The 27,062-nt window shown below is 35.5% G+C and overlaps 1 protein-coding gene across 3 annotated transcripts in view; it reads left to right on the top strand.

Moving 5' to 3' along the window:
* The window catches only part of LOC310903394 (BEN domain-containing protein 5), a 932,737-nt gene that overhangs the window by 369,966 nt on the left and 535,709 nt on the right, over positions 1–27,062 (top strand). For all 3 annotated transcript variants that reach the window (XM_083846602.1, XM_083846600.1, XM_083846601.1), the window contains one exon: positions 7,147–7,363. In XM_083846602.1, coding sequence (XP_083702728.1) covers positions 7,147–7,363 — 217 coding nt within the window. The remainder of the gene's footprint in view (positions 1–7,146; positions 7,364–27,062) is intronic.

The following is a 27,062-nucleotide window of genomic DNA, read 5'->3' as shown; positions in this document are numbered from 1 at the left end:
GTTTCTGGCCAATTTGAAGCTGATATGCCTGAAGTGTGCTGTTCTTGTCTTCTTTCAGTCTCCTAACCTATCTTCATTTCTGTTCCAGTCAGTGACACACTTTTTTTTTTTTTTTTTTGTATGCTTATTTGTCCCTGATGTTGGTATATTCAAACTGTCTTCTGAAGTTGTCAGTAGACTTTTTCTTTTATGGCCAGAGTCTGGTGTAGGTCGTAGCTAGGACAAGCATTGCCATGTGGTTTTCAGATTTATATGCTGAGGTGGAGCATTCCTTGTCCTCACCTTTTCTAGTACAACATTATTCATGCTGACTTAATTCTTTTAAATCTCTCCACTTGAACAGTATTTGTAGATATTCTGTTTTGAGTTGCTTCCGAAAGACCTCATTTTTCTTTTCCACATGTTCCAAACTCTGTAATGGCAGTGATGCAGCATTCTGCAATGGTTCTCCCCCCAACTTCTTTCATTACCTTATCCAGTACTACCTATCAAAAATCCTCATTTTTCCAATTTAAATCTTTTAATTTATTTAGCTTAACCCTGTGTTTCTTTCCCAGCAGCTGCATTTTGGGACAGAAATGCTGGCCCCTGCTGGCTCCTGTTTCCTTGTCTTGCATGTATGACCTCTTCAAAGGATTGCAGTGCATGTATGGCTGATTCCACTGTGTTCCTTTCTTGTTTGAGTATTTGTGTGAAAAGTCAGTTTTTCTCCCTCTTTCCTTTATAAGCACTGCATAGAGATACTGCTATTGAAGCAATACATGGCTGGAACACCTGTGGTCAGTAGGCAAATCATATTTCAACAGCAGAAAAAATCAGCACTATTCATTATCCCTGTGGTTTAAAACAGAGTTTCTGTAGAATAATTACAGTATTAGAACTACTGGTTTGGAGGAAAGTCACTGCAGTATGAGCTTTTGCCACTGGACAGAATAAACAAAAGATGGAGGAGGGAGTATAGTTTTGGCTATAATGTAGGCAGGAGGGAGAAAAGAAGGTAAATCTGCTGCTTGTCCACTGGAAACCTCATTTGTACCTGCTTCTGGCAAAAGGTTTTGGAATTCACTGACAACTGATGGCTTCCCTAAGACATATTATAGTGTTTTTGGCAAAAGAGGACACTGTGCCAAGTCTGAACCTCAGTAAGCATGCTTTGTATTTAGGGTATATAGACTATTAAGTGACGGACAATACTAAAGAAAACCTCACACAAAACTATGTTAAGTGTTGTTTCAAGTTCTCCAAACCTTCTCTTCATCAGTGTTGCCCTGTCTTACATGAAGATGTTTGAAAGAGTCATTCAGTCATTTTTAAAAAGAATTATTTCAGATCATAATTTAGTTAGGTCATAATTTAACAGCTGTCACATTTATAATGTTATGCTTATTTTTGTGAGTCAAAGGGTGATGATTTCATTTCTGGCAGAATCCAGGAACAGGATTTAAGCATTGCTTTATATCTCATGATGGTGATCTGCTGGTAGGGACTCGCTTCCTGACCATTCTACACTGCTTCATTATTCTTCCCACAAGGTACACCCTTTCCTCAGCCTTTTCTTGCCACTCTTTGGAATAATGACTTCTACTGATAACCTGTGGTTTTATGTAGAGTAGTTTCGTTATGGTTTTGTTACTGGTATTATCATAGGACCTGCAAGGCTGGCCCATGGACAAGCACTATGGTTCTGTGAGGTATTCTGCAAACACAGAACAAAGGACATTTCCAACTGCTATATTCTATTTACTGTTTCTCCTCAGCACTGAATTTTACTTAACACTGCACTGTGTTGTAGATACAGTTTTGTTTAAAAACAAACAAAAACCAACCAAAAAAAAATTCTTAGCAAGTTCTCCCTTGTGTATCCAAGTGTGTAAGAAATATGGGGAATTATTCTCACAACATTTGCTCACACAAATCTGTTTCCCAGTTTGAGCTTTCAAGTTCTAAAACATATATTTTCTACAAACATTTAAAATGTGAATATTCTTCCCCCTACCCTCAAATTAAACGTGCCTTCTTATTGTGCTCACTTATTTAAGAAAAAAGGACGGTGAAAACTCAGTGGTTTCCCTTTGAAGTTGTAAAGAATACAGAGAGCTGACAAGCAATATTGGTTTAGTTCATTATTATTTGAATTACCAAGCAGTCTTTATAGGGGTCACTTAATTATTTCAGTTAACATTAACCCTTGAAATTTGTGTTCTTAATGTCTAGATCCCCTCAGTGTTGTGAAAATCATTGATTTGCAAGAAAAAAAAAATCATTTTTTTATATATAATAAGAAGAAACCAGCTATCTGTATAGGTAGAAAACTTGGAGTTTCACAGTAGGCTGTGCAAGATGATAAAAATATTCTGAGAACATTCTAATAAATATTAGCAAGAATAAAAGCAGGACTTGCTCTGCAGTGTCTAAAACTGAGTTAGTTTTGCCAAAACCCATTCAGTTCTCTGCAAAAAATATTTAACACCACATGACATATTCACTGTCACTCCATGCTCTGTGAATCAAATGTAAAATTCTGTGCAAGAAAAAAGGGTATAAACTTATTTTGTCATAAGTAAGCTAGGAATTTTGAAGATGGTCATCTCCACTTGTCAACAAGAATAAGCAAGAAGAAAGATAACGTCTTAGACTAACAGAGAAATGAGTCAGTAAGGCCTTCAATTTGAAAGGGCTGCCTCCCAGAAGAGGAGTTTGCAGTGCATGATTAACTTCCTTATATTTTCTCCAGAGTTTGTTGGATTTCTTGCAGTTAATAAATAGGGACATCTAGCTTTAAGAATAAAATTTGAACACTCCGAAGGAGCAGCTAGATCTAGTGTTTTGGGTAGAATCAATAAATACCTTAAGGTTATTTTCAAAATCAGAATTACATTTTGTGCTTCAGATCTCTTTAAAATTTAGGTATAATTTCCTTTGAGATATTGACTGAGTCCCACCCTTATGAATAATATAAGAAAGCTTGGAAATTTGTAAAAACTGTGAAGTTATATCCCTACACCTGCAAACTGATGGCAATTGAAAATGATCACCACAGTGTGTCACCACAGCTAGCACTACATTTCAGTCAGATCCACTTGAGCATTTCTCTGCAATTGCGATCACTTAATTTTTCTTTTGGCCATTGATCTTTTACAGCACCTGCAGCTTTTTGTTTTTCCTCCAAAGATCATCATTTTACTTTGAAGTCTACTGACTGTGATATGTCTAACCCAATCCTGTAGAGGCAAGGAGCTGAATAATTACTTCATGAGTGCCATATCAAGAGCGGTCCAAAGACTGTTTAGGCTGCTCATTAAAGTCATTGAGAATTTGGCTGGGCAAGAGCTCTCTGCTTTGGTCATGCAACAGGGGAAAAATGGCCCTCTAAAAATTGTTATTTTCTAATTAGTTTTGTTGTGATACCACATAAGGGCTCTGGTCTTTGATTAGCACCCCTATATGTTTAAAACCTAGAAAAGAGCTGACACCCACTCACCTCACCCCCAGTGTTTGTTCCCCAAAGACTTACTTCCTTTTGAAAATTGGGAGTTAAAGCAGTAGAAAGAGAGGAAACAACAAAAAAGACATAAAATTTAGGTTTAAGCTAAAAGATGTGGTAAGTTAGATCTAAAATTAAAATTATTTTCAAAATTGAAGTATAGTTAGGATAAACTTTTCAAAAATCACTGATGTGTAATGCCCCTTACTGCCTACTGTAGTAGCAGAGGGTAAAATCTTGGGGCCTGTCTGCCACTGGACTATGAGAGTCAAAAATAGAGGGAAAATTTCCATTCTGTGTTTCCTTCTTCTTCTTCCTTTTTTTTTATTTTTTATTTTTTTTGACAGAAATAATTTTGTATTTAAGATCAAGCAACCTGAATTTCTTTCAAAATGATGTAAAATACTAAGCTTCGCTTCTGTAAATATATTTCTAAAAACAGAGTGGAAATTAGTGGCCTGCATGTTGTGCTCCGTGGCTTTACTTAAGAATCAGGCTGGTTCTCCTTTAAATAACTGCTCAGAAGCAAGGAAATTCAGGCAGTTGTGTATCAATTAGCAGGGTGCAATTTTTAGCGTGAGCTGCCTGGAAATGCAAAATGACAAATCTGAGTATTAAGCTTTCTGCCATCGTTTTTCTTTCTTACCTCTAACTACAAATCAACTTCATTGTGACTTACAGTGTAAGAAGTTGGTGTATTTCTGCAGATCTGTGATAAGATATTTTTCTCTGGTAAGAAATGCAGTTAAACTCCGCAGTCTGAATCTGTCCCTGCCAGGCCCAGATGCATTAGTATTCCACTGGCAGCTGCCTGTAGGTAGGAATATTGTTTTTGTCCATAACCAGAGGGAACAATCAGACTAAGCCGTTCCCCGGCTATAAACCAGCCAAAGTAATTGGGTTTAATTTTAATTTTTGTAATAGCTTTAAATTAATAGGAGCAGCTGCTGCCACAGTGTGTGGGTGTCCTTTTCCAGAAGGCATAGAACAAAAAAGGGAAAGAGTAAACAATAGTGCTTATAGGACACAAAGGTTAATTCAAGAACTGAGCAATGTCTTTTTGTTATCAAAAACTCAGTTGGTGATATCTAGCACTGTCTCATTTTTTTCTTTTTCTTCCTCTTTTTTTTTTTTTTTTCCTTCTTTAATTCCCAGATAAGATCTCAATCTGATTAGGCTTCTCTGTGTAAAGATGTGTTGTTGGTATCTAAACACTAACTCTCTTTCTCTATATGACTCACAAATAGATTAGCAGTGACAAAGTGCTAGGAGAGATAAAAATAGATTCGCAGTGACAGGAGTACTATTATAATTATTTTTGGAAGATATGGTTTGAATTAAGAGTTTGGGCACTTTCTGCCCTGAGAGGGTGAATTTAAGCCTAGGAACTGAAGATGGTTTCTGCTGTTGTGTCAGACACCAGATAGTGAAATGTCAATACCAGATGTCCTAGACATCAAGATTAGCCATAATAGCCAAATGCAGCCATAAAGTGATGTGTCAAAGTGGATAATAAAACAGATGCTTAGCTTTTATAATGAAGGGGAGAGGGAACGAAATATCAAAAGTGCCTTTAATACATTAACAAAGTTGTCTTCAACTTGCTTAAAAGTAGAAAGTTATTGAACCAAGGAGAACTATGTGTCATTTAAACATTAACTATCAGCAAATGAATTTCAATTAACATTAGCCTTTCTAAAATCTTGACTTTCCTCCTATTGGTCTCATTTTACATGAAATTTTTATTGCATAAAGTGAGGCTTGTCCTATATTATTTCTCCCATGTTAATTTGGAAACAAATAAAGTTCAACAACTCAGCAACATACTGTTTAAACTTGCATTACAGTTTGAGGACTGGGAGCCAGAATACATTTACCCACTGCCATATCATCTGCTTGATTTGAGATCAAATGAGGGATGTCCTATAGCACTCCAGAGTAACGGTGAACGATAGAAATATGTTAAGATACTGGAGAAACCTATTAGGTTAGGGTACTGCATGCAGACGGTTGGTGGCATTTTTCCCAAACTACTGCTACTTAAAAAAAAAATAAAATAAAAATGAAAAGAATTATTTTATTTTGTCCTTCATATTTGTGGCTTAAAATTCATTTTCAGATATTAATGATAAGCAAGTGTCTTATTTAACCAAAAATGCTGAAGCAAATTATTTGAAACCCTGGAAGTTCAAGAACCAGGGCAATAAAAAGGGGCAAACAAATTCTTATTTCAAGTCTAATTAACTGCATCATTGGCTCTTTATTGTACTTTTTCAAGAACATCTCAATTCTTTTCTGTTTCTCTTTGTAGCTTCTGAGTCTTGCTGATCAGACTCCTTAACTGCTGCTAATTGGCAAACATGTACTTCTGCATAATGAGAGGGTTTTGTCCTCTATTTCATACTAGCAATGAAAGGCTAAAACTGATGCTCTGCAGTAGACCAGTTTCTCGGAACTATTACAAAGAGGCACATTACTACTGCTATGTCTGTAAATCTTATTATGTTTTCCCTCACCAAGATGCTAGTTCAGCTGAGATCTGCTCCAATCATTAGATGAGACCCGTTTATAATGTCGTGTAATTGAATCAGTTAGAGTCTGCAGGACCATAGTGTTTTGTTGCCAAACAGGAGTGGTAAGTCAGTTACATCAAATTACAAGTACATGGCATGACTAGAGAATCTCCTGTCTAAATAAATGTAGAAAATCCATCTATGAAATGGCAAAGGGGCACAAACAGAAATATTGAACACCTCTGGTCCGTATAATGTTTGTACCTCTGAAATATTACTCATTTCTGTTTAGAAATAAAAGAATGGCTGAAGTTGGGTGGAAGATATCAGGCAGACATTTTTTATTTCTTAAATAGGTACCAGCTTAATAACAATGACATAAATGCCTCTGCTGTAATTATTTACCATCATGTATATTAATTTTTATCATATCAGCACTATAAGCCAGAACTCTTGAGGAGGGCACCAATTCAATTTGGAACAGGACCAGATAACCTTTTCTCCTTCACTTTCTAATTCAGGACTGGGTTATTTTCCATACCCAAAGATTTTTCGTTGTTTGTTTTCCCTTAACCATTTATCTATTCGTCAGTTCATTAGATAGGTGTTGATGCATCCTGACTAATAAAGGTAACAAAGATATCCTGAAGTTTTTTAACAGTTGTGTCAATGTTGCCTTGTACTGACATTCCTTCACAAATTATGCCTTGTCTGTGCACTGAGTCAGTCCTGTAACAAAGGATGTAGCCACACTCCAGCCAGAAGTTTGGCTGAAGCCTGTACGCTATGAGGCTGCACCAGCAAAAGAGCTGATAGTTTAACTGCCTGTGCATCCAGCTTGCAGCTTGGGAGTGGGTTTCTGTTGCTGTGTGAAGCTCTCCCCTGCTGTGGTGACCCTGCTATCCCAGGCACCTGGAGAGAGAACTCTAGCACAGTAGCTGAGCTCAGCATGGGCTGCGGTGTGGAAGTTCTCTGCATAACTGCCCTGAAACCCAGTCTCTGGGATCTGCTCACCAGCTCCTGCACTGCTCAAGTTAATTCATTTCATTTACTTGAGAGGAAATAAAAACCCCACATAGCTTTTTAATTCAAATTTCTTATGAATGTGTGTATGTATGTCAATGTGTATATGTTGCTTTTGTTTTTTAGGCAAAGAATACCCTCTAAAAATGTGTATTACTATCACTGCCCGGACCACAGGAAGAACTATGTAATGTCATTTGCGTTTTGCTTTGACCGTGAGGATGACACTTATCAGTTTGCTTACTGCTACCCCTACACCTATACTCGCCTTCAGCACTATCTTGACAACCTACAAAGGAGAAACATGGACTACTTTTGCAGAGAACTGCTAGGACTCAGTGTGGTAAGTAATAGGCATATTTGCCAGCTAGCAGGCTTCATTATGAATGTCTACCCTTAAATGCTTACAGAGTATAATTCATCATCCCTGCTAAGGTACACATGCACAAACATTTGTTTTACTGCTATCAATGACACATGAAGTAGCTTACCTGCATGGTGAAATATAGACAAATGCTAATTTAAATTCACATAAAATATTTCCTTTGTGATATGCAAGACAATGCTAAAATTCCCATGTAGGATCAATACACCTCTGAAGACATTAAATGATGAAACTGAAACAGGTTTATTGAAGAAATGTGAATTTTATAATATTCTGTCAATTTGTCTTTATGGAAGAGCTTTTCTCTTCAGAAAGAAATATGCACCTTTGGAAGCACGATATAGCTTTTTCTAGTAAAATAATGCAAAAACATTTTAAAAACTTATTTACTCTTAATAATGTCTGCTTTAGTGATTTTAATTAAAAGAGGCTTAGTGATCTCAATATGGAACCTAGTGGGCACATGAAAATGAAGTGTGATAGTTTTGGTACAGGAAGGAGGGTTAATGGTAAGGTTGAACTTGTGCTCACTTTGCTATAACCTTTCTCTGAAATGTTTCCTGTCCTGAGGATTTGGAAATCATGACTCAGCCACTCCCATATCAACTCAGAAATCATTAGATAAAACAAAATTTCAGCAATATTTTTCTTATTCCCCTTTTGCTTTCTCAGAGTTTATAATGCACTTGTTCCACAGCCTTAATCTCCTCTCTGAGATTTGATTTGGTCTAAACTTGTACCGTGTGTGTGTCTGTCAGAAAAAGTAAGATGCAATTCTTATGAAGGCTGCTGGTCCTGGCAGGCAGGGCTTTGAAAAGAATCTCAGCATATATTGTGAAAATCAGAATAAAATCATATGAATAACCTGCACTGGAATAAATAATAGGCTTCTACCATTAGAACAGGTCATTGTGTTTCCTCTGGTGGCATAAAACCTTTAGGAAAAAATCAACTTATAGTGAAGAGTAAAACAGAATTGACAAACGAAAGCATGTTTTTAACCCTTTTGTCAGTTAAGTATGGTTCTTGTTCTAAAGATGACTATTAATTATCCCTGAACTGACATTAATTATTAATCATTCCAATTAGGGGGACAAACAATTACAAGGGAAAGGGGTATTAAAAAAAAAAAAGTAAAATCTTCAGAGGGTATGAGGAAGGAGCATTTTAATGTGTGTAGGGTTTTAATTATTTATTTTAGAGGACAGAGCTATCATTAATTCTATAACAAAACTGAATTTGTTTCCTTTCACTCTGAAAACAGTGTATAAACAGTCACATTTGCATATTCATCAAAACCAGATCTGACTGATTAAAACACTGAGATAGAAGGATATGTCTTTTATCTGCATTTTGACAGACAGAGCTATAGTCTTAAATCTTGTTAACATTGTGTTACCAGTAGTTGCTAAATATTATTTTTCATATTTCAGTGAACTAAACAAACAGATGCCTTTCAAAATGTGGCAGGAAATGTGCTGTGTATAAGTCCTGATTTTATATCTATATGTACACACACAGTATGTTTTGCAGAAATTGATATAGTAACATTTTGCAGCTCACCATGCTGATATGTATAAAAAGATTCTGAATCAGGCTTGCACTGTAATCTTTGTAAGTAACATTACAATCTCAGAGCATTTCTGGCTTTTCTCCACACACAACTGTCCTAGAACAGCTTGGTAATTTAATGTCTTTGCTGAGCTTGAATAGACAATTTCCATAAGTTCTCTGCGAGTTAAATATTTTAACATAGAGCTTTGTTGTTATCATACATCTTTAAATGGTGAAAAACAGGATCCTTCAGTCTTCACTGCACAGTGCTTCATCAAAGCAGAAGCTGGCTGTACTTTAGAGAATTGCGTGCCATATAGGATAGATTTAGAGCTAAGAAAGAGAGCTCCATCCCTGCTCTGGCCCCTTACATAAGATAAGAGGAATGAGATCGGCATAAAGAGGCCCTTAAAAGCTCTATTCCTGGCGAAGAGACGATACCCCTGGTAGTACATGGAGAAAGGAAACTTAAAGATGCCTTCTGAGGACAGATTCTGAAGTCCTCATGCCAGATGTGGGGCTCAATCAGGGTTAGAGTGCTAGGAAAAGGCTGTGGCATATCTGCCAAGCTGCCATGTAGTCACCAATATCCTTTGTTTCATTCCAGGGGGCTTTTATAGTTCCCTGCAGCAGTTTAAGATTGTGAGGATGGAGAATGGTTTGAAACAATTTCAGTTCTCCTGGATTATGAAATTTTGAACTGTGCCTCTTAGAGACAACAGAATCTTGCCACAAATCTTTGTGGTTATTTTTTTCTTTGTAGTGGAACAGTAAAATGTGAGTCACAAGAATCCATGCTTAGAAGATTGCTCCTGAAGGCTTTCTGAGTGCACATTTTCCTGCATGTAATGTTTTCAAGGCAATCTAATTTCTAATCTAATTTCATATTTTCTCTAAAGAAAGTACTATGCCTCCATTAACTCCTTAAATGCTTTCACTAATTCTGTGAAAATTGAAAGTGAAATATCAGTATGGGACATGTAATTGTCGTTAGGGTGTAGAATGGCAAAGTGGGTCAGAGCCAAATGGCAAAGATTCCCGTTGCCGGTGTGAATGGATAACTTAGCTGTTCTATTTCTGACCTTTTAATGCTTAAAATCTTTACTTCAGAGAGCTATCCCACATTCTAGATGTGCCAAATGATCTTGAAAATAGTCTCTCCTGCAAGCTAGCTATGATGGCCACCCAGGTGTCATTTAAACTGCTGTTTTCATTCTGCCATTTTTGGCCTTAGGTAACTTCAGGCTTGGTGTGGATTGTCCAAAGAGATCATAAGTTTAAAATCTGTGAGCATTTTTTAAAATTGTGCAATTAGTTTTTTGCATATTACAGATGTGTCTGTCATCTTGGCAGATATTAGGTGATGCTATACAGCATAATATAGTGAAAAATAATTCTTATATGTCTGTGAATATATAAGCAGAGGCTCAATTTATGATAATTATACAATCTTATTTGCAGTAATAGTATGTGTATCATTATAAACTATACTGCAGAGTTGGCAAAATTTTTGAGTGTCATCGTTTGAAGATGGTGGTCTAAATTAGTTGTGTATATTTGAAGTATGTAGACAATAGATGAGACCTGTACCTCTACCGGCATTTCACTATTACACATACTGAATTAAATGAGGTTTGGAGAGCCTGACTTAGCTCCTACAAATTGCCACTTGCTTGGCAATATTTTTATTGCTCACTCTAAAGACAGACAAGATTAATTGGAGACAGATACTTCCTTTCACCCCATTAGGCAATGGTGACACCAAATTATGCTTGAGCTGTATTGCAACTGCACATATAAACCACAAGCCTCAAAGGGACTTCCACAGTGAACAGAGACTAGAATATGGAATCCTGTTAAATTAAATATTAAACATACATATTTTAAAACAAGTAGGCAATATGTCTAATGTAGAGCTCTGTAAGTGAGCCAATCTCTAAAGTCAGACATGAGATACTGAGTGAAACAGATTGGAACACAAGGTGCTTCATTCTGACTCCCCACCACCTCAGTGAATGCTTTTAATTTACGTAAGTTGCTCCTGATTTATGCTGGTATCAGAGAGATCAGAATCAGGCCCTAAGACTGTGAAACTGCACACCAGATGTCATATTGCTAGTTCATTGATCAAATATCCCTTATTTGCTGTCTAAATGACTGGGTCCCCCCGTTAAAACAGCTAAACAGTTCTACTGATATCTACTGGTCCATTTTTAACTGCTCAGTTATGACTATTTTAAAGCATGAAGCAAAGAAAATAGACAATTTTTCTAAGGTTAAATTTCCCATTTCTGTGTTCAGTGTTAGGTTATGTAATAACTGTTCTATAAAAGAAAAGTATACTCTTCATCTCAAAAAAGAAAAAAAAAAGAAGGTACAGGCTTCAGTGTGATGTATCATGCCTTGGAAATCATGTTGGTATCAGATTCTGTACTTTCCAATGGATCTGACTGCAAGTAGGTTGAAATGTCATCTAAATGTAATTTGTGGGAATTTACTCGGCCTGAAAAAGGCCACAGAAATAATGATTAAGAAAAAGTAAACCCAACTTCTCATTTCTCTAAAATGCAAAAGTGCACCTACACGTATATTCAGGGCACATTATCTTTGTTCAGTGGTGTATCTATTTACTTATATAATACTGCTGTTTCTATATGATTCATAATATGGATGTTATCCCAAAACTATAAATGAGATTTTAAGTATTTCTACAAACCTTTTCTTAGCTGGTTTGGATATCAGCAGAAGCAGAGTTGGACCTAAAAATAATACCACCGAAAGCTCTTTCTGAAATAAAACATGATTTATAGTATATAATACCACAGCGTGCTAAACAGCAAAATTATATAAATAACATGAAAAATACCAGGGAACTGTTCTGTATCATCAGTTTTAAGGCAAACTTAGAATTTAAAGGAAGTTCTGAAAGATTAACCAGCTTGTGGGAATCACAGAGAAGGAAAGACAGGTAAAACTGTTGCTGTTGCAAGTTGCCATCTGTCTTTAGGATATATACAACTGCTCATGGTAAAAACAAGAAATGCTTTGGTTTAAGTTGGCAGCAAAATATAGTTTTAGAAAAAAACAAATGCAATAAAATCATCCTGTACAGTTAATATTGTGCAAGGTTAATACATATATAAGCTGGTTCTTTCTTAAATTCCAGAAAAAGCACTGTTTCCTGTAGAAAAATCATGTCCAGAAGGATCCACATATATTGCTGTTTATCTAATGCTAAGTAATAAATCTTAGAATCATAGAATCATCTTAGAATCTCAGAATCCTGAGCTGAAAGGGACCCATGACAATCATGGAGTCCAACTCCTGGCTCCACACAGGACCACCCCAAAACGAAGCCATCTGTCTGAGAGCAGAGTATGAAGTGCATGAAGGACATACAGATATTCTGAAGATATGTGGCCCTAGAAACCAGCAATCCCCCTGGATTATATTCATTCTTCTTTCACTCCCATTAAGAGAAATTTGTTTTCCCTCTTTTGTAGCACAGCATTAGGCAATAATTACCATGTAGACAGTGATGCTGAATGTACTTGCATGTAGGGGAAATCGTGCTACATGGAGCTGTTAGATACATTTGCCTGGTAGCAATTTACTGTATTGACTCTGCTGGGATTTTGACTATGTTTGAGTTGGCTTCTATTTAGATCTCCAGAGTAGTGACTGTGTAATTCATCTGTGAGACCAGAGTTCTATTTTAATGTCTTCTTCAATTGTAGACCCAGAAGATTTTTAGCCTGGCCTTCTTTACCTGTAGGGATGAGATCTTGGGATTGAAGGCTTATCTAACAATGTTAAAGTATGCTCAGGCAAGTGGAATGCCTTTTTATTTAACCAAATAAAGTACTATTTATTGATTTAGCTTTATACTTACTATATAATGTAAATATAATGTATTAAAATCTCTACATACCTTAGGCAAAATCTTATTCACATAATTTGTGTAAACTGTACATTGTTCTGATGCAGAAAAACATTTAAGCAGAGAAATAAATTTAAGCCTGTTAAACAGTCCTGGTGAAGTAATTAGCACAGTTCATGGGATCAATTTAAATGTGTGTAAAAGTGCCTTTGGATCCAAGGTCAGAACAATCAACACTTTGCAAGATCAAGGCTCAGTGCCCTAATGTTTTGCCATTGTCTTGCACTAACACTATAACAACTTGAATAAAGCAAAGAAAAACAAAAATACAAATCTTAGATTTTAAGCCCAGGTTTCTGGCCAAACGTACTTCTCAGGAAGTAAAAAGGAATAATGACGTTTTCGGTCTGTTATGAATGAAAATTGATCTGCTTATTGGTTGATATATATTTCATTTATTTTTAAATGTGTGTTTCAGTAAGCTCCCATGGTCTTGCTTATCTAACATTTCACCTTTATGTACAATGCACTGAGGCTGAGAGCTAAGTAAGAGATCTGGTGGTAGGATAATTTTTTTTTTGCCTGTCATTGGTAGCCAATGGACTTGGTCAGTGGCTTCATTCACTTCTTGCAGTGTAGCAATAAAGTAGATTTACAGTGAGGTACACGTCGTTTCAAATAATATTTTAATATTATAAAATTCACACTGAACAAGGTTTTTAAGACTTTTATCTAAGATGGTGAGGTACTTGCAGGTAGTTACTCCCCCTTCAAAAATAATGTAAAAACTAAAACATTCAATAAACAACTAAAAAAAAATCTTTGTCACATTCAGTCAGGATTTTAGTGTTTTGCAGATCTTTTTCCACACTCTCTTGAGATTCATCTTCCCTCTTGTAAGGGTATATAATAGAAAATTATCAAAAAAAAAAAAAAAGGAAATCTCGATTTAAGAAAGCATTTGTCTGCTACCACCTTTTTGGATGTTTCATTACTTGCCCATATTTTGTTGGAGAGAAGCTGGTTCAGGTAATGTATTCTGCAACCCTTTTTGCAGCTCTCTATAAATATGTTGAATGCCCATGTGTGAAGTGAATCCCACCACTGCTCACCAGCCTTTTTTGTAGAGCACCTGTCAGGTGTGCACTTGAGGCCTTCTGCATAAGAGATCAATGCTAATCCTGGTGTTCTTTATCCCTGCCTTGCAGATGTTCAGTAAGACTTTATCTTGGTTGTCCTTAAGCCTTGAAGGCTGAAAGCTGTCTCTAAAGAAAACACTTCACTTTCTATGTCAGAGGGGAATCTGGGTTATAACTTTATATCACATAGGAATGATAAAATAAAGAAATAAGAGAAGATTTTGATACAGATAACATAGACCAAGAAAGTGTAGTTCACATGGCTCAGACTGGCTAAGTGTTTCCTTACTCTTGATGCTAAGTATTTGAATATATGTACTTGAAAAGAAGAAATAAGGCTCACCACAACCTAATACATTTATAGAAAGCACAGTTGGCTGATACAGTTTATAGCCTTGATTGCAGTGTGGGTTTAGTGGCCCCTACTTTTCTGCATTATTAGGAAACTGTTTTTGAATCAAAGAATAGTGCAAAGAATTTGAACATCAAGCTATCATGTAAGGGAGGCTGTTGTTATCTTTGTTTAAATACTTCAAGTATATTCAAATTTATTTTAATTTAGAAATATGTATTTACAAAACACATACAAAGCAACATACAAATAATATGAGGAGACGAGATTTTTCAATGTAAAGCAGTAGGTACTTAGTTAAAAGCTTTTTATTTGTTTGCATTGTTTTTAACTTAGGAAATAAAAGATGCAATTTGAAACATTTTTATTACTCCTCAAAAGAGATCTTATATAGCAACCAATGATATTGATACATGAAAAGAACTGCATTCCTGATAAGAGTTTCTATTTCATGTTTTCAAACAGCAGCTGAGCACCATACTGTGGCAGCAGAGAACACTCTGAGAAATGAACACAGATTGAAAAGGTCTCAGTTACATGACACTTTCAACTAAAAAAAAAAAGTCACCACTAGGCCCACATTGAAAAGTTTTCTCTCAGAATTCCTTAGAATTGTGGACATGCCTTTTTAGGGAAAGTGGTGTTTTTTTTTTTTTTTTTTTTTTTTTTAATGAACTAACTTATCTGATGTTCTAGTAAATGTGTTACATGGAAGAAGACAATGGAGGTATATAATAAATTTCAAGAATTTTCATAGGTACACATAAAAGAGAAATCAGTTCCAGAAATGAGATTTCTCCCATTTGTTTTGAGTTTCCCATTAGTTGCATCCAGTTTTGCAGTTAGTCTTAATTAGTTAAATTTTAAGAGGAATGTTACTTTCTCAAAATCAGACCTAAAGAATTTGTTATATATATATTTATTTTTCACTTAGACTTGATGCATTAAGGTAGATTATACTAATGCATTAATATCCGTCGTGATATATTTCATCAGCTTCCCAGTTCATTAGTAACAGCTGCATATTTTTTTATTATTTTTAAGTTTTTCAGAATTAAAATATTAACTGGTCTCCATATTTATGAAAGCTGCAGTTTTGAAATATGGAATGGGAGAAATTCTTATGTCTATTACAGAAAATCCAGACTTGTTTTTAGAGCTTTTGCTATGACAGCCTCAAAAAATTGTGCATAAATGTCAGAGTTAAGGTTCATAACATTCTTCTAACGATAGTGTCATTAAGCCACTTGATAGGTAATGAGACTATTGCAGAAACTGAAAAAGATAGAAGCAGTATGTGATAAAGACTGATATTCATTTTCTGAGCTTATCCATATTAAACAGAGTTTGTTTATAAGGAGTTCCCCTTCAGAATCCAGTCTTCTGATCAAAACATCGTGGTCAGGACCATGGACAGTGCACCTGATTTGTCTCTTCAAGGCACTCACACTTTTTCACGTACAATTTTGAAAAAAATGAAAATACAAACCTGTTCTTTCAGAAGTTTTGAAAGACAAAACTGAAGCCAAATTTTTGATAGTTACACACCAATAGTAATGTGATGTTTTGGAAACTAGTTCCCATTCACAACTGCTAAGGTCTTCAAAGTGTGGTGCACAGTCTTCAAGAAAATAATTAGAAATGGAGACTGTTAGTTTACACAGTTCATGCAATTCACGACCTAAGGTCTGTTTTTCTTATTGGCCTTCTGAGAGAGAAAAATGACCAGTAAGGTGTTATGTCTGATGGAAAACGTATAGGAATGTTGGAGATGACTGATTAAGAGCACTTTATAGATTAACAGATGAAGACAAAAACAGAGGTTGATGGTACTGTACTGGGAAAAATAGGAGTTTTTTTGCACTACAGTGAGATGCATCAAGATTTGTTTTAGACTTGGAGATTGATATTAATCCAAACTATGAATATTTCAAAATCTGAAAGGTAATGGATAGGACAAGAATAGTGTTACTACTCCCAACAGAGTATTCAAAGGCATTGAATCTTCTTTGTCTACAGTGAATGGAAATGCATAATTTCCATATTGCCCTATAGTCTAGCTTCCTCTCTAAAGGTTAAGGGAAATGGTCTGGACCTTTACCATGCTCCTGTCAATCTAGTTACCAACATAAAGTATCTTCTGCTTGAGGACCTCTTATAGGAATTCCTCTCCTTATAGGAATTAATGGTATTCTGGGGTTCCAGAGAATTTGAGAAAGCTTATTATTATTAATATTATTATTATTATTAATTTTTAAATTGCAGTGGCCTCTTTATGAAGAATCTAGAGAGTATATATTCTCACTCTAATAGAACAAACTGCTCAGCATGTGAACTCAGGAAAGAAGAATGTGTGTTTCAGTGGTATACTTTTCTGCTGTTGTCATCATCCTTGCACGATACTGTGGCAGCACCAGATTTGCTTTCATGTCCAGATGATTTTGAAATCTTTCAGAACTTTAGAAATAAAACTGCACATATCTACTAGATTTCGTTTACAGAAATAGATAAGATTTTCTAACAACAAACAACACTGCAGAGCTTCCATGGCTGTTCTCCCATAAATGAGACTTGGGTGCACTCAGACCAAATAACATTTTAGACTCGTATTACGCAGACTCATGGGAAGATAAAGAAAAAGATAATATATTCCACATGGTCAAACAGAATTCTTATATGTCCATCTTGGCTGAAATTCCCATTAGCCATAGCAACCAATGAGAGAAATATGCAGCAACATATCTAATTTAATGCTGACAAAGAGGTGGAATGTATTGATCTGTTTGGCAGAAAACTTCATTCTTTTTCATTCCTATAATTCAGATTTTCTCATTACTCGACACAGATGGCAAAATATAATTTTATTAACTATAACCATTTGTTTTGCAGTTCATCAATTAAATTCCAAAGAGTACAGAGACTAGTTCATGCCAGCCATTAACAAAAACAAGTTAGTATCTAGAGCTGTAATACAAACGGCTATAGATATTGCATACAGTGCTTCAAGATCATTTGTTGCTATGACAGTAATGAAGCTGAGGTCTCTGGAATCTCAGATTTTCCATGTTCCCGGAGAGTCAGAGGTAAATACAAACTCAGAGAGCTGAACTTCATTCCTTCAGAACTACAATGAATTAAATATATGTCTGTTACAAAATACAAAATATACTCTCTGCTCATTAGAAAGAAAGAAAAAGAATAGTTTGCAAAGCTCCTGGACAGCAATGACATCTACTCCCAACATTAATATGAACCACCAGGTAAGTGCCAAGCAAAGTAAACTGATGACTTTCCAAAATCTCCAGTATCAAGCACAATTTTGGTAGAACTGAATGAGAAGCGCATTTCAAAATCCTTCCGTGATCTCATGTATCTTTTTCTTCCATTTACCTGATAAGATGTGCACTTTTTAAAATTTTTTTATTATTTATTATTTATTATTTTTTTTAATATCGGGTAAACAAATCAGATTTTGGAAATTATTAATTGTACCAAATAATTGTACAAGTTTCTTGACGTTTTTGAGAGAGGCTCCAACCAAAAATTTACTCTGAAAGGAAGTTCTTTCCTGTAACTGCTGACCACAGAGTAGTTGCTCCATAATTCCTCTTCCTTAACAGCCTAGAGAATGCCTATTTTTTATGTCTATATATTTTTAAAAAAATGCAGATAAGCTCTTTTTTTTCATACTGGCACTGTTTTACAGTGCCTGTAATTATGCTGAATCACATCAAGACACTTATGAAGATCATGGACTGGTGGTGATTAACATTGTTAAACTGCTAGCTCACAAAAGGTACCTTCTTAGTTTCAGAAGTTGCTGAATGTAATTTGAAATCCAGTCCAAGTGCTAAGATGTAGGATAGCCTGTGCTCTGATAGCAGCCCAGACTATATAAGCTATTGGAAAACAAATGATGGATGTGTCTTTGACAGAATAGAGAGCCCATGTGCAAAACAGACAATTCAGAGCATTTGGCTTCTCCAAGAATTGTTATTAAACATAAATTTGCTAGAAATAACAAAGCTATTTGGACTTTGAATGTTTTCTTTCTTTGACTCAAAAATACCCCATAATGATTGTAAGATGATGATCACAGCCTACTGCAAAACTTATGTATTATGATAGTAAATCTGTAGTAAACCTCTGGAACTGATCACACATCATCATATCTCCCTGACTGCACTTACCAGTGTACCACTGATGGCAGATGTATTTCAACAATGATTATGGATAGAATTCCTTACAGCAGACTCATACTATGTTCTGTATGCTGGGCCTACCCATCTGCATCCCTGTTTGCAGCCAACAAGAATACAAAATTTTGCAGATTTTGTTCCAGGGACAGTCAGAGTCGGATCTCTTTAGGAGACACCTTCACCATGTCACAGCTGGTTAAACTGATTGTTGTTTACTACCAATGATCCTGAATGCCAAAGGAGTAAAAATAGTTCTTGCATAAACAGATTACACATAGCCAAGACTTCTTCATTTCAGATGTCCATTTTCTCTTGTTCTAACCTAGGATTGGCATGAAAAAAAAATCTCTTCTTTTGCACCTTAGAGCATTACATATGATGTATCCTGATTTCAGAAGGTTGTGTTCATTGCAAGCTTAAACATGCTACCTAACAATAAACTGGAATCTACTAGAATGGCATGAGTTTCTATGAGGAAAAAAATATTGTGTGATCATTTTCACTTTTCCTGTCTACTAGTCAATACTATTATTGCTAATTTGGAAAACCTCTTTTTTTTTTTTTTTTGGTTTACAATTCCATATAGCATCTGAAAATGCCACAGTCAAATACTGTTTCATGATATTGCATTCAGTTTCTATAAAATCTGTCAAAGGCCTTTACAGTTTTTTCACTAGTATCAAATATAGCTCCATTGTTTCTTTAATTTCTCATGACACCTACACTGAAGCATTGGTCACAGTCTCATTACTCTCTCTCCATCAAAGTTGCCTTCCTTCTGAGTCTAATGTCTGTTACAGAGGCAGTGGTGCAGGGAGAGCTATCTGACCTCTCCTGTGCAATGTCTCATTGCAGCAATGGTCCTTCTAGATTACATTCAAAAAGTTTTCTCTCTTTTTTTTTTTTTTTTTTTTTTCAGAAGTAACCAAATTATTAAAGTGTCTGTGTCTTTCCTTAAGCTCTGGGCTAGTTTTCAGAATGGCATTCACTTATAAAATTCTAGAACGGCTTTAACCTTCTGCTTTCTCACAACTAGGTTCTTCAGTTATCAGCTTGGTTTTATTATCTCATTATGTGATTTCCGTAGAGGTCTCTACTCCTAACTATATCACACACACACAAAAATAATACAGAGAATACAGACAGCAACTGTTTCAGTAGTACCTTGCAGATAAATTCTTGCTATCTGTTGGACAAATCAGTAGGGGACCTACTGGAATATTTTACATGCATTATGTGTTTACCTTAGTTTTGGTTTCCATTCTGTATTTCTTCTTATAGAACAGTTCTGCCATAGTTTTTTTCTTCTGCAGAGCAAGCCTTCATTTGTACAGTTTGCTATTTGGAAGTTTCTCACAGTGTTGTGTGTACAAAAGCAACCATGAATAAGAAATTTTAAAGTTATGTACAAAGAAATGCCTATTTCATGTACAATTACCATGCACTTACTTGTACCTCAGGTTCATATAATTTAATATGTCCAGATAAAGCAGGAGCACCAGAGCCATGGCCAGGAGTAAAAGCAAGGGAAAATTGGACATAAGTCTTTGAGAAAAATAGATGAGGTCATCTAGTTGCCATAAGATACACATAGAAGTTTTCAGTAGCTGTTTGTCTTTCAGTGTCACCTATGAGCCAATGATGACATACAGTCTTTGTGCTTGCCTAGCATTCTGAAGACATTTGTGACAAATAGGGTCACATAATGATGGTGCTTACCACATTTGGGAATATGTATTGCTACCATTTCTTCAGAGGTCAGTTTTAGCTTTTTGAACTTCAAATTAGGGTCCAATCAACTTCAATCCCACTGTGTGTTTTGGAAAAATGTCTGTGATGAATGAAAGCTATGCAAAACTGTTTTGTTTTTGTTGTTTGTCTGTTTGTAATGTTGGAGCTAAGGTTATTCCTTTTTTTTATAGATCATAAATAACTGTGAAATAGAAGAGCCTTATCAGAACTGTGTATATCAAACAACTTGAATGTGACCACATCTGTAGAATAGAATGGAAATAAGCAATAGCTATCTTGATTCTGAAACCAGATATTAAGACAACCCAATGATATTTCACGACAATAGTTTCAAAGGCCATTTTTATTTTTTTTTCATTCCTGTCCATTATTCTCAGCAAGTATGCCAAGAAATGCTCTCAGAAGTGCCTTCATTCTGTTTGGAGTCATCCGCAAGTCCCTACTACATTCAGTGAACTTTCACAAGAAACAAGATGATTGAAAACTTGCAGAATTTATATATAGTGCTGCATTTCCAGAATGAACTTCCATTCCCTAATGATTTGCGGTTTATGAATCTGAGACATCTATTTTAATAAATCCCGAAACAGGATTATTTCCATCATCCTGATCTTTATTGAAACCTTCTGAGCACGTCCCTTGGAAGACATGAAACAGTGAAGAGCTACTGTTGGAATTCAGGAATGTCAGAAAGGGGTAATGTCTCATATGAAAAATCCAAATGTCTGAAAAACCTTGCTTAAACGTAGCTGCCATTGTTAAGTTTCTGTCCTCTTGCAAGTCCTTAATCTGTTCTGGGAAGAGAAGTGTGTGCATTTGGTTTCACTCATCAGAGAGCTAAGAGACAGAATAATGTTCAATAGCGATGTTAATCACAGCACAACAGTTTCCACTGAAATGACTCTATAGAGGATTTATTCTCCCATCTGTGCAGGTGCATAAAGAATTCTCTTAATGGGTGGTGCATATACTCTGGTAAAGAATAGACCCCTTTGTATTAAAATTACATGTCTGGGGTTTTAACATAGAAACTGAAAAATCCCACTGTGTAAAACTGACTTAAACTCAATTTTCATCTCCCCCTCTTACAATGTCAAGACGCCTGAGTGCTCAAGTGACTGAATAAGTACTAAATATTTAATGCATGGAGGTTACATTAACTGAGCCTTTGATCTGAAACTTCTTAAAAACATCTTAAAAGCCCTTCAAAAATGGGTTAGTATTTCATTACAGTCACTTAAAATAGATTTATTTTATCAAAACATCCTGTCAGAAACCCCAAAGCTGTGATTAATAACCTACAGCATTTTGACTAAAGCATCTCCTAATACTAGTTTCTTAGTGTATCAACAGATTGCCCATTGTGGAAAAAAAAAAAACTCTCCAGCCTTGTCACCTGCGTTTGGCACTTGCATGTATTCAGAGTTTCTCTGCTTAGTTTCAGCAGTTATGGACATTAGAATTCACAGTGGAATTCTTCATGTTGGCACTATTCAAAAAATGTCTTTAATTTTGAGATTAAATTACCTTTTGTATTTATTTATTTTTCTTCATGGAATAGTGTTAGTAGGGCAGTTTTCTACAAGTGATTTTGTATGGTAAAACTTGCAAGTATTTGGGCAATAAGAACAATGGGATAGGTAAATAACTGATAACATTCTGGTAAAATTCTGCTTCTTTTTTCATCTGTACAGAGTAATTTGAGAGAAACCCAGGCTGTGCCGTGACTGTTACTTTGTTATTTAGATTTTTTTCTTTTATTATTATTATTTTTATTATTATTATTTATTTGTCATTTAAAGGCAACAGACTACAGTATGATAATGCATGAGTATTTGCTAGACATGTAGATGACAGGAGCATACACACATACAGGTTTCTGTCTGATGAATTTCCATTGCATCCAGCAAACCTGTTTTGTAAGAGAACTTGAGCCACCCAAATCTGTCTTTCCCCCTTGTTCCTTCCCATTGGGTTTGTGCACCTGTAGATCCCATTCTGTAATTCCCACTGTCTTTTTTGTTCTAACACAATGTGAGCACACAACTTGTGCGTTCACACAAGTTTCTTGCATGGTTTCATCACAAACAACCTGGACACTCTGCTTTGAATTTTGAAATGCTGTTCATGAGTTTTAAGCTCATTTCTACCTCTTAATTTGTACATACTAAGCAGTGGAAAGAAAGCTGAAAATATGTTTAGGAACTGGTCTGTTTCTCACTCCTTAGAAACTTGTAGATTAAAGCCAAATGTTAAGCATATTCTGGGATACTAAAGGAAGTTAAGCACTAGATTTTGAGCTCACTAGCATCCTGTGCAGTCATATGCTATTACTTTCTCAAAGCAAAAGGTAAGCATTTCTTCCTTAGCCTCCCCCCAATACTAGTGAAAGGCACATAGCTAAATCTTCAAGAACCACTTTGAAAATATATTCCTTATTTCTTAATGGAAATGTACTTTTGTCAGAATATAGTTTGTGTCAAGCATGTTTTGCATATAAAAACCATGTGTAGATTGAATCCTGTTATATAAAACAAGGCTGGCTTTCCGTGGAGTTCTTTTGTAGTACTAACATTAAAAGGGTTGTTATAAATAAAAGTGGAATATAATTATAAATGCCCTTCTGAGGAAAAAAAAAATCCTTGATTACCTTTGAATTCTTATGCCCTTTAAAAAGGTTATATTTAACTGGTTCAGTTTCTTACTTGATGTTTCAGTTCCCGAGGGAAATCAACCTCCAGTACGAACTATTTCAATTGGGTTACATGACTTTACTTTGTGTCTTGCATTTGTTAACAGACAGGTTATATAACACTGCAGGCTAAATATACATTGCTCTGTTTTCAGCTACCATTGTTACTCTGTGTTTGGAGGGATGGTCAGAGAGGTGGGAAGTGGTTTTCAAAATTTCAGCTGAAATTAATCCTTCCTGATAATAGCACAAGCAACTTGACAGTAAAGACCCAGGAGTCCTGTGCAACTATAGATCTTAAACTATAAAAATCTGTTTAATATTTTGACATGCTACCTATCATCCATGTGTTTTATGACCAAAAAGAAGTGGGTCAAATTCTGCTTTTATTCACAGTTATTTGAAATATGTTAGCACTGTTGGCTGGTAAAATTTCCTTGAGTTTCCATGTTGCAACTGAGAAAGTAATTGCAGCATGTGTGTGCTACCTCACTGAAATGTTGGAGGTTGAATTATAGGGGGATATTTTCCACTTCTAGGTAGTTTGGTGTTGAATGCTTTTACATTCACTAATTTTATATTTCTGTCAAGTAGTATGTTTTTCTGGTAGAGGAAGAGATGAAACGACCTTTAAAAATATATCAATAACAAAAGAGAGAAAAGAAAAAGGGTTTTCATCCATGGTGTGTTTTTGTTGTTGTTGTTTTGTTTTGTTTTTATTTTGGTGGGGTTTGCTTTTTCTTTTAGTCACTGATCAATATGCCCATGAGGGTGCTATATTTAGAGAAGAAAAGCAAGCAAACAAGAATCTTAACTAACTAGCTGGAAGTTGGTTGTAGCATGCTGGTGCTCAGACAGTTGATAAGAGAGGAGGAAACATTTATGCTGAGAATCAGCAAAAGCAGGAATGTACTTTACGACTTTGCCTATTTCATGTCACAAATCCAACATACTATACATAGGCCCTGGAGATAAATTCAGAGTAGTTTTTTAAATTGCATGGCATAAAATTTGAAATGGAATGGATAACGAGATATGGCAAATGATATAAGCAATTGAGTTTGTATATGAGAGACTACATTCATGGCAAAAGTAGGAGTAAATTAGTGAATAGGCTAACAACAATCCGTAGATCCCTTGTGCAGTATACGTGGCACAGTGGATGCATCCACCAGTTGTTCTGGCAGCTAATTCCTTGCAATAGACATCATGTATACAGTACTATCATTTTTACCTATATAAATTCAGAAAGCTCAGTTAGAACTTGTGTTTTTTGTTACTGTAAATTATAGAGAAAGGATATATTAAAAATATGTACTTGTGCATCTGAGCTGGTGAAGACTTTAGGGCCTGGTTTCTGTTTTGAATTGATTTGGGATTTTCGTATTTATTTATTTATTTAAAATGTATATTCTATCCAGAATGATTCCTAGAGTATTTCAGAGCACTGCTGAGTAAGTGAAACTAGCTGTATATTTCTTCACAGTCACCAGTGCTCTTAGAAGGCACCCTTATTTTTACACTTGCTTACTGATGGATTTGATATATATACATATATATATATATATTTAAATAAAGCTTTTGTGCCTTTTAGTGTGATTTTTAAAATGTATTTAAAACAATCACTTTAAATATGAGGATCTCATAAAAGAACAGGATATATTTTTAAAAGTCCTTCCGGAACATTTTTTCTTCCCCCTCCCAGAGCTTGTTCCTTTTATTCACTTGTGAGCATGTCTTATCTTGCCTTTAGGCTGAATAAAGTGCTGTACCACATCTTCTGTGTGAAAACCATACAGTGACAGATTTACATTAAATGAATTCTTTCCTTCTTTTTTAATTATTAGTATAAATTGCTTGCATGTCTCTTTCTGTAACTTAAGTGTATGTAAAGTTTTTGTTTAAATAAATCCAGCTCTTCCTTCTGCAGTCTGGTTTACTGGATGCCTGAAGTTATTCTATGTTCAGGGCTAGCAGTTATTGAAGTTAGACTTCCAAGAGGCAGGAATTTTGAATTGTATTTTCAGTTCTGTGGTGTTTTTTTTTATTATTATTATTTTTATTTATTTATTTAAGCTAAACATTGGCATACTTTGTTGTTTTTTGGGGGGGAGTTCTATTAATAGTTGCAAAAGAAGTTTGAATTGGAATTATGAAATATTCACTGATGCCTAATGGACCTAACCCCTTTAAAAGCCACAAAAGCTGTTTTTTGCTCATGCTCTTTTGCATATGACTATCTATCATGCAATAGGTTGAATTTCTTGTTTACTGTTCCTATATGCTTAAGCATTCATATACCTGCAGAGCTGATGTTGCTCTTTCTAAATTGTCCTGTATCTAATTTATTTGTTATGAGTCACTTTAGATATGACACTTATTAATTCTTAGCTAAATTATTGTTATGTTTTAAAATGTGATAGCTCAAAACACTCTGAGAATTAGCTTCAGTCTCAATGTATTGCTTGTGGTATCTGTATGTCTTACGTCCTAGAATGCACTTGATTGTGCAACATATTCAGACAGCTAGGGAAGAATGGAAATATGCCTTGAGAAAAATGTCCCCCTCCATAGCTTTTTGCGTGGTTATTACTTTAATCAATATCTCAGTAGTAAAGACCCGGTATGATCAAAGTCCTGGTTTTGTCAGTCTCCTCCTGCCTGTAAAGGCACTTCCTTATCTGCATTCAGTAAGCGCCCTGAAGGTCTGCAGCAGCATCCAGACTCTTTATTGCCTTTAACGTATCCCCCAGCTCTTTCTGCCTTGTCAGCTGATGTGTTTACAATCTACCCTATTCAGCATCACCCAAAATCAATCTTGCCCACTTATTCCCTACTTTGATTTGCTGTGTTAGCAGACCATGTATCCTCATATGCAGATTGCTTCTTTGGTTTTCCTCGAGCTTATGGTATTTGGAAGCAGATTTCTGTAGTTTATTGCAGAAGAAACTGGTATGATTAGCTTTTGTTCTGTTTTGCTTAAAATTGTTGTCATGACTATGTTACTCAGAGCAGCAACTTGGGAACAGGAGCTCTTAAATGTTCTTATTCTCCACCATCTTCATTAACATTGCTCTAATGTCCAACCTGTAGCCAGAATAATAGCGTGTATACTCTGTGGTTTTAATGTTCTTTGCATCAGTGTTAACTTTGTATATGTGTGGTAAATATCATCTAAACCTCGTACTTCAAAATGATTTTATCCATGGACGTATGGGAGTTAAACTTTCTTTCACTTACGGTTTTCATTAGACAGAGACTTACTGGTACCATGGCAGAATGCTCAAATAAGCATTTTAATGTTGAATAAAGGTCAACGCAATGAAATTTGAAACCATTAATCCTTTTGCTCTTAAAGAAGGCACAACTTTAACCGACGAAATAACACATTAAATAGCAGACTTAAAGTTCTGAAGAGAAAAAATATACCTTTAAATTACCAATTTAGATTTTTAGAACTTTTAATTTTCTGTTGTTTTAAGCAGCATAAGGTTATTTTATTCTTCTCTTCTCTTCTCTTCTCTTCTCTTCTCTTCTCTTCTCTTCTCTTCTCTTCTCTTCTCTTCTCTTCTCTTCTCTTCTCTTCTCTTCTCTTCTTTCCCTCTTTCTCTTCTTTTTCATTTTTCTGGTTGAAGAGGATGTTCCTGAATTCATAGAACTTTGGAAAAAAGTCCCCAGCATATGAAAAGACCATGTATGAAAAGACCATGTGCAATGGGGATGATGCCAGTGCTTTCAGGTCACAATGATTATATCAGTCTATGGATTTAGAGGCCCTCCTGTTCAGAGGAAAAAAAAAGTTCAGGCTCACTTTAAATTAATTTTTGGGCTTTGAACAGTTGTAGCAGCCCTCTAGAACATCACAGACTGTTAAATTTAACTTGTATTGCCTTGTGTTGAACTTTTAACCTATGTATGACTGAAGCCTGTCTTTTGGGAAGGCATGGAGTCTTGATTTCAAGACAGCAGGAAACAGAGTATCTGCTGCTTCCTTTGGTAATTTGTACCAGTGACTGATTACTCTCACTGTTAAAAACGTAAATCTAATTTTTGAGTTGAATTCATCTTGGGTTATATATTTATTTGGTT

The sequence above is a fragment of the Anser anser genome (genome assembly GCF_964211835.1).
Source record: "Anser anser genome assembly, chromosome: 8".
In the NCBI taxonomy this organism is placed as follows: domain Eukaryota; kingdom Metazoa; phylum Chordata; class Aves; order Anseriformes; family Anatidae; genus Anser; species Anser anser.
This window is presented reverse-complemented; position numbering and strand designations above follow the sequence as displayed.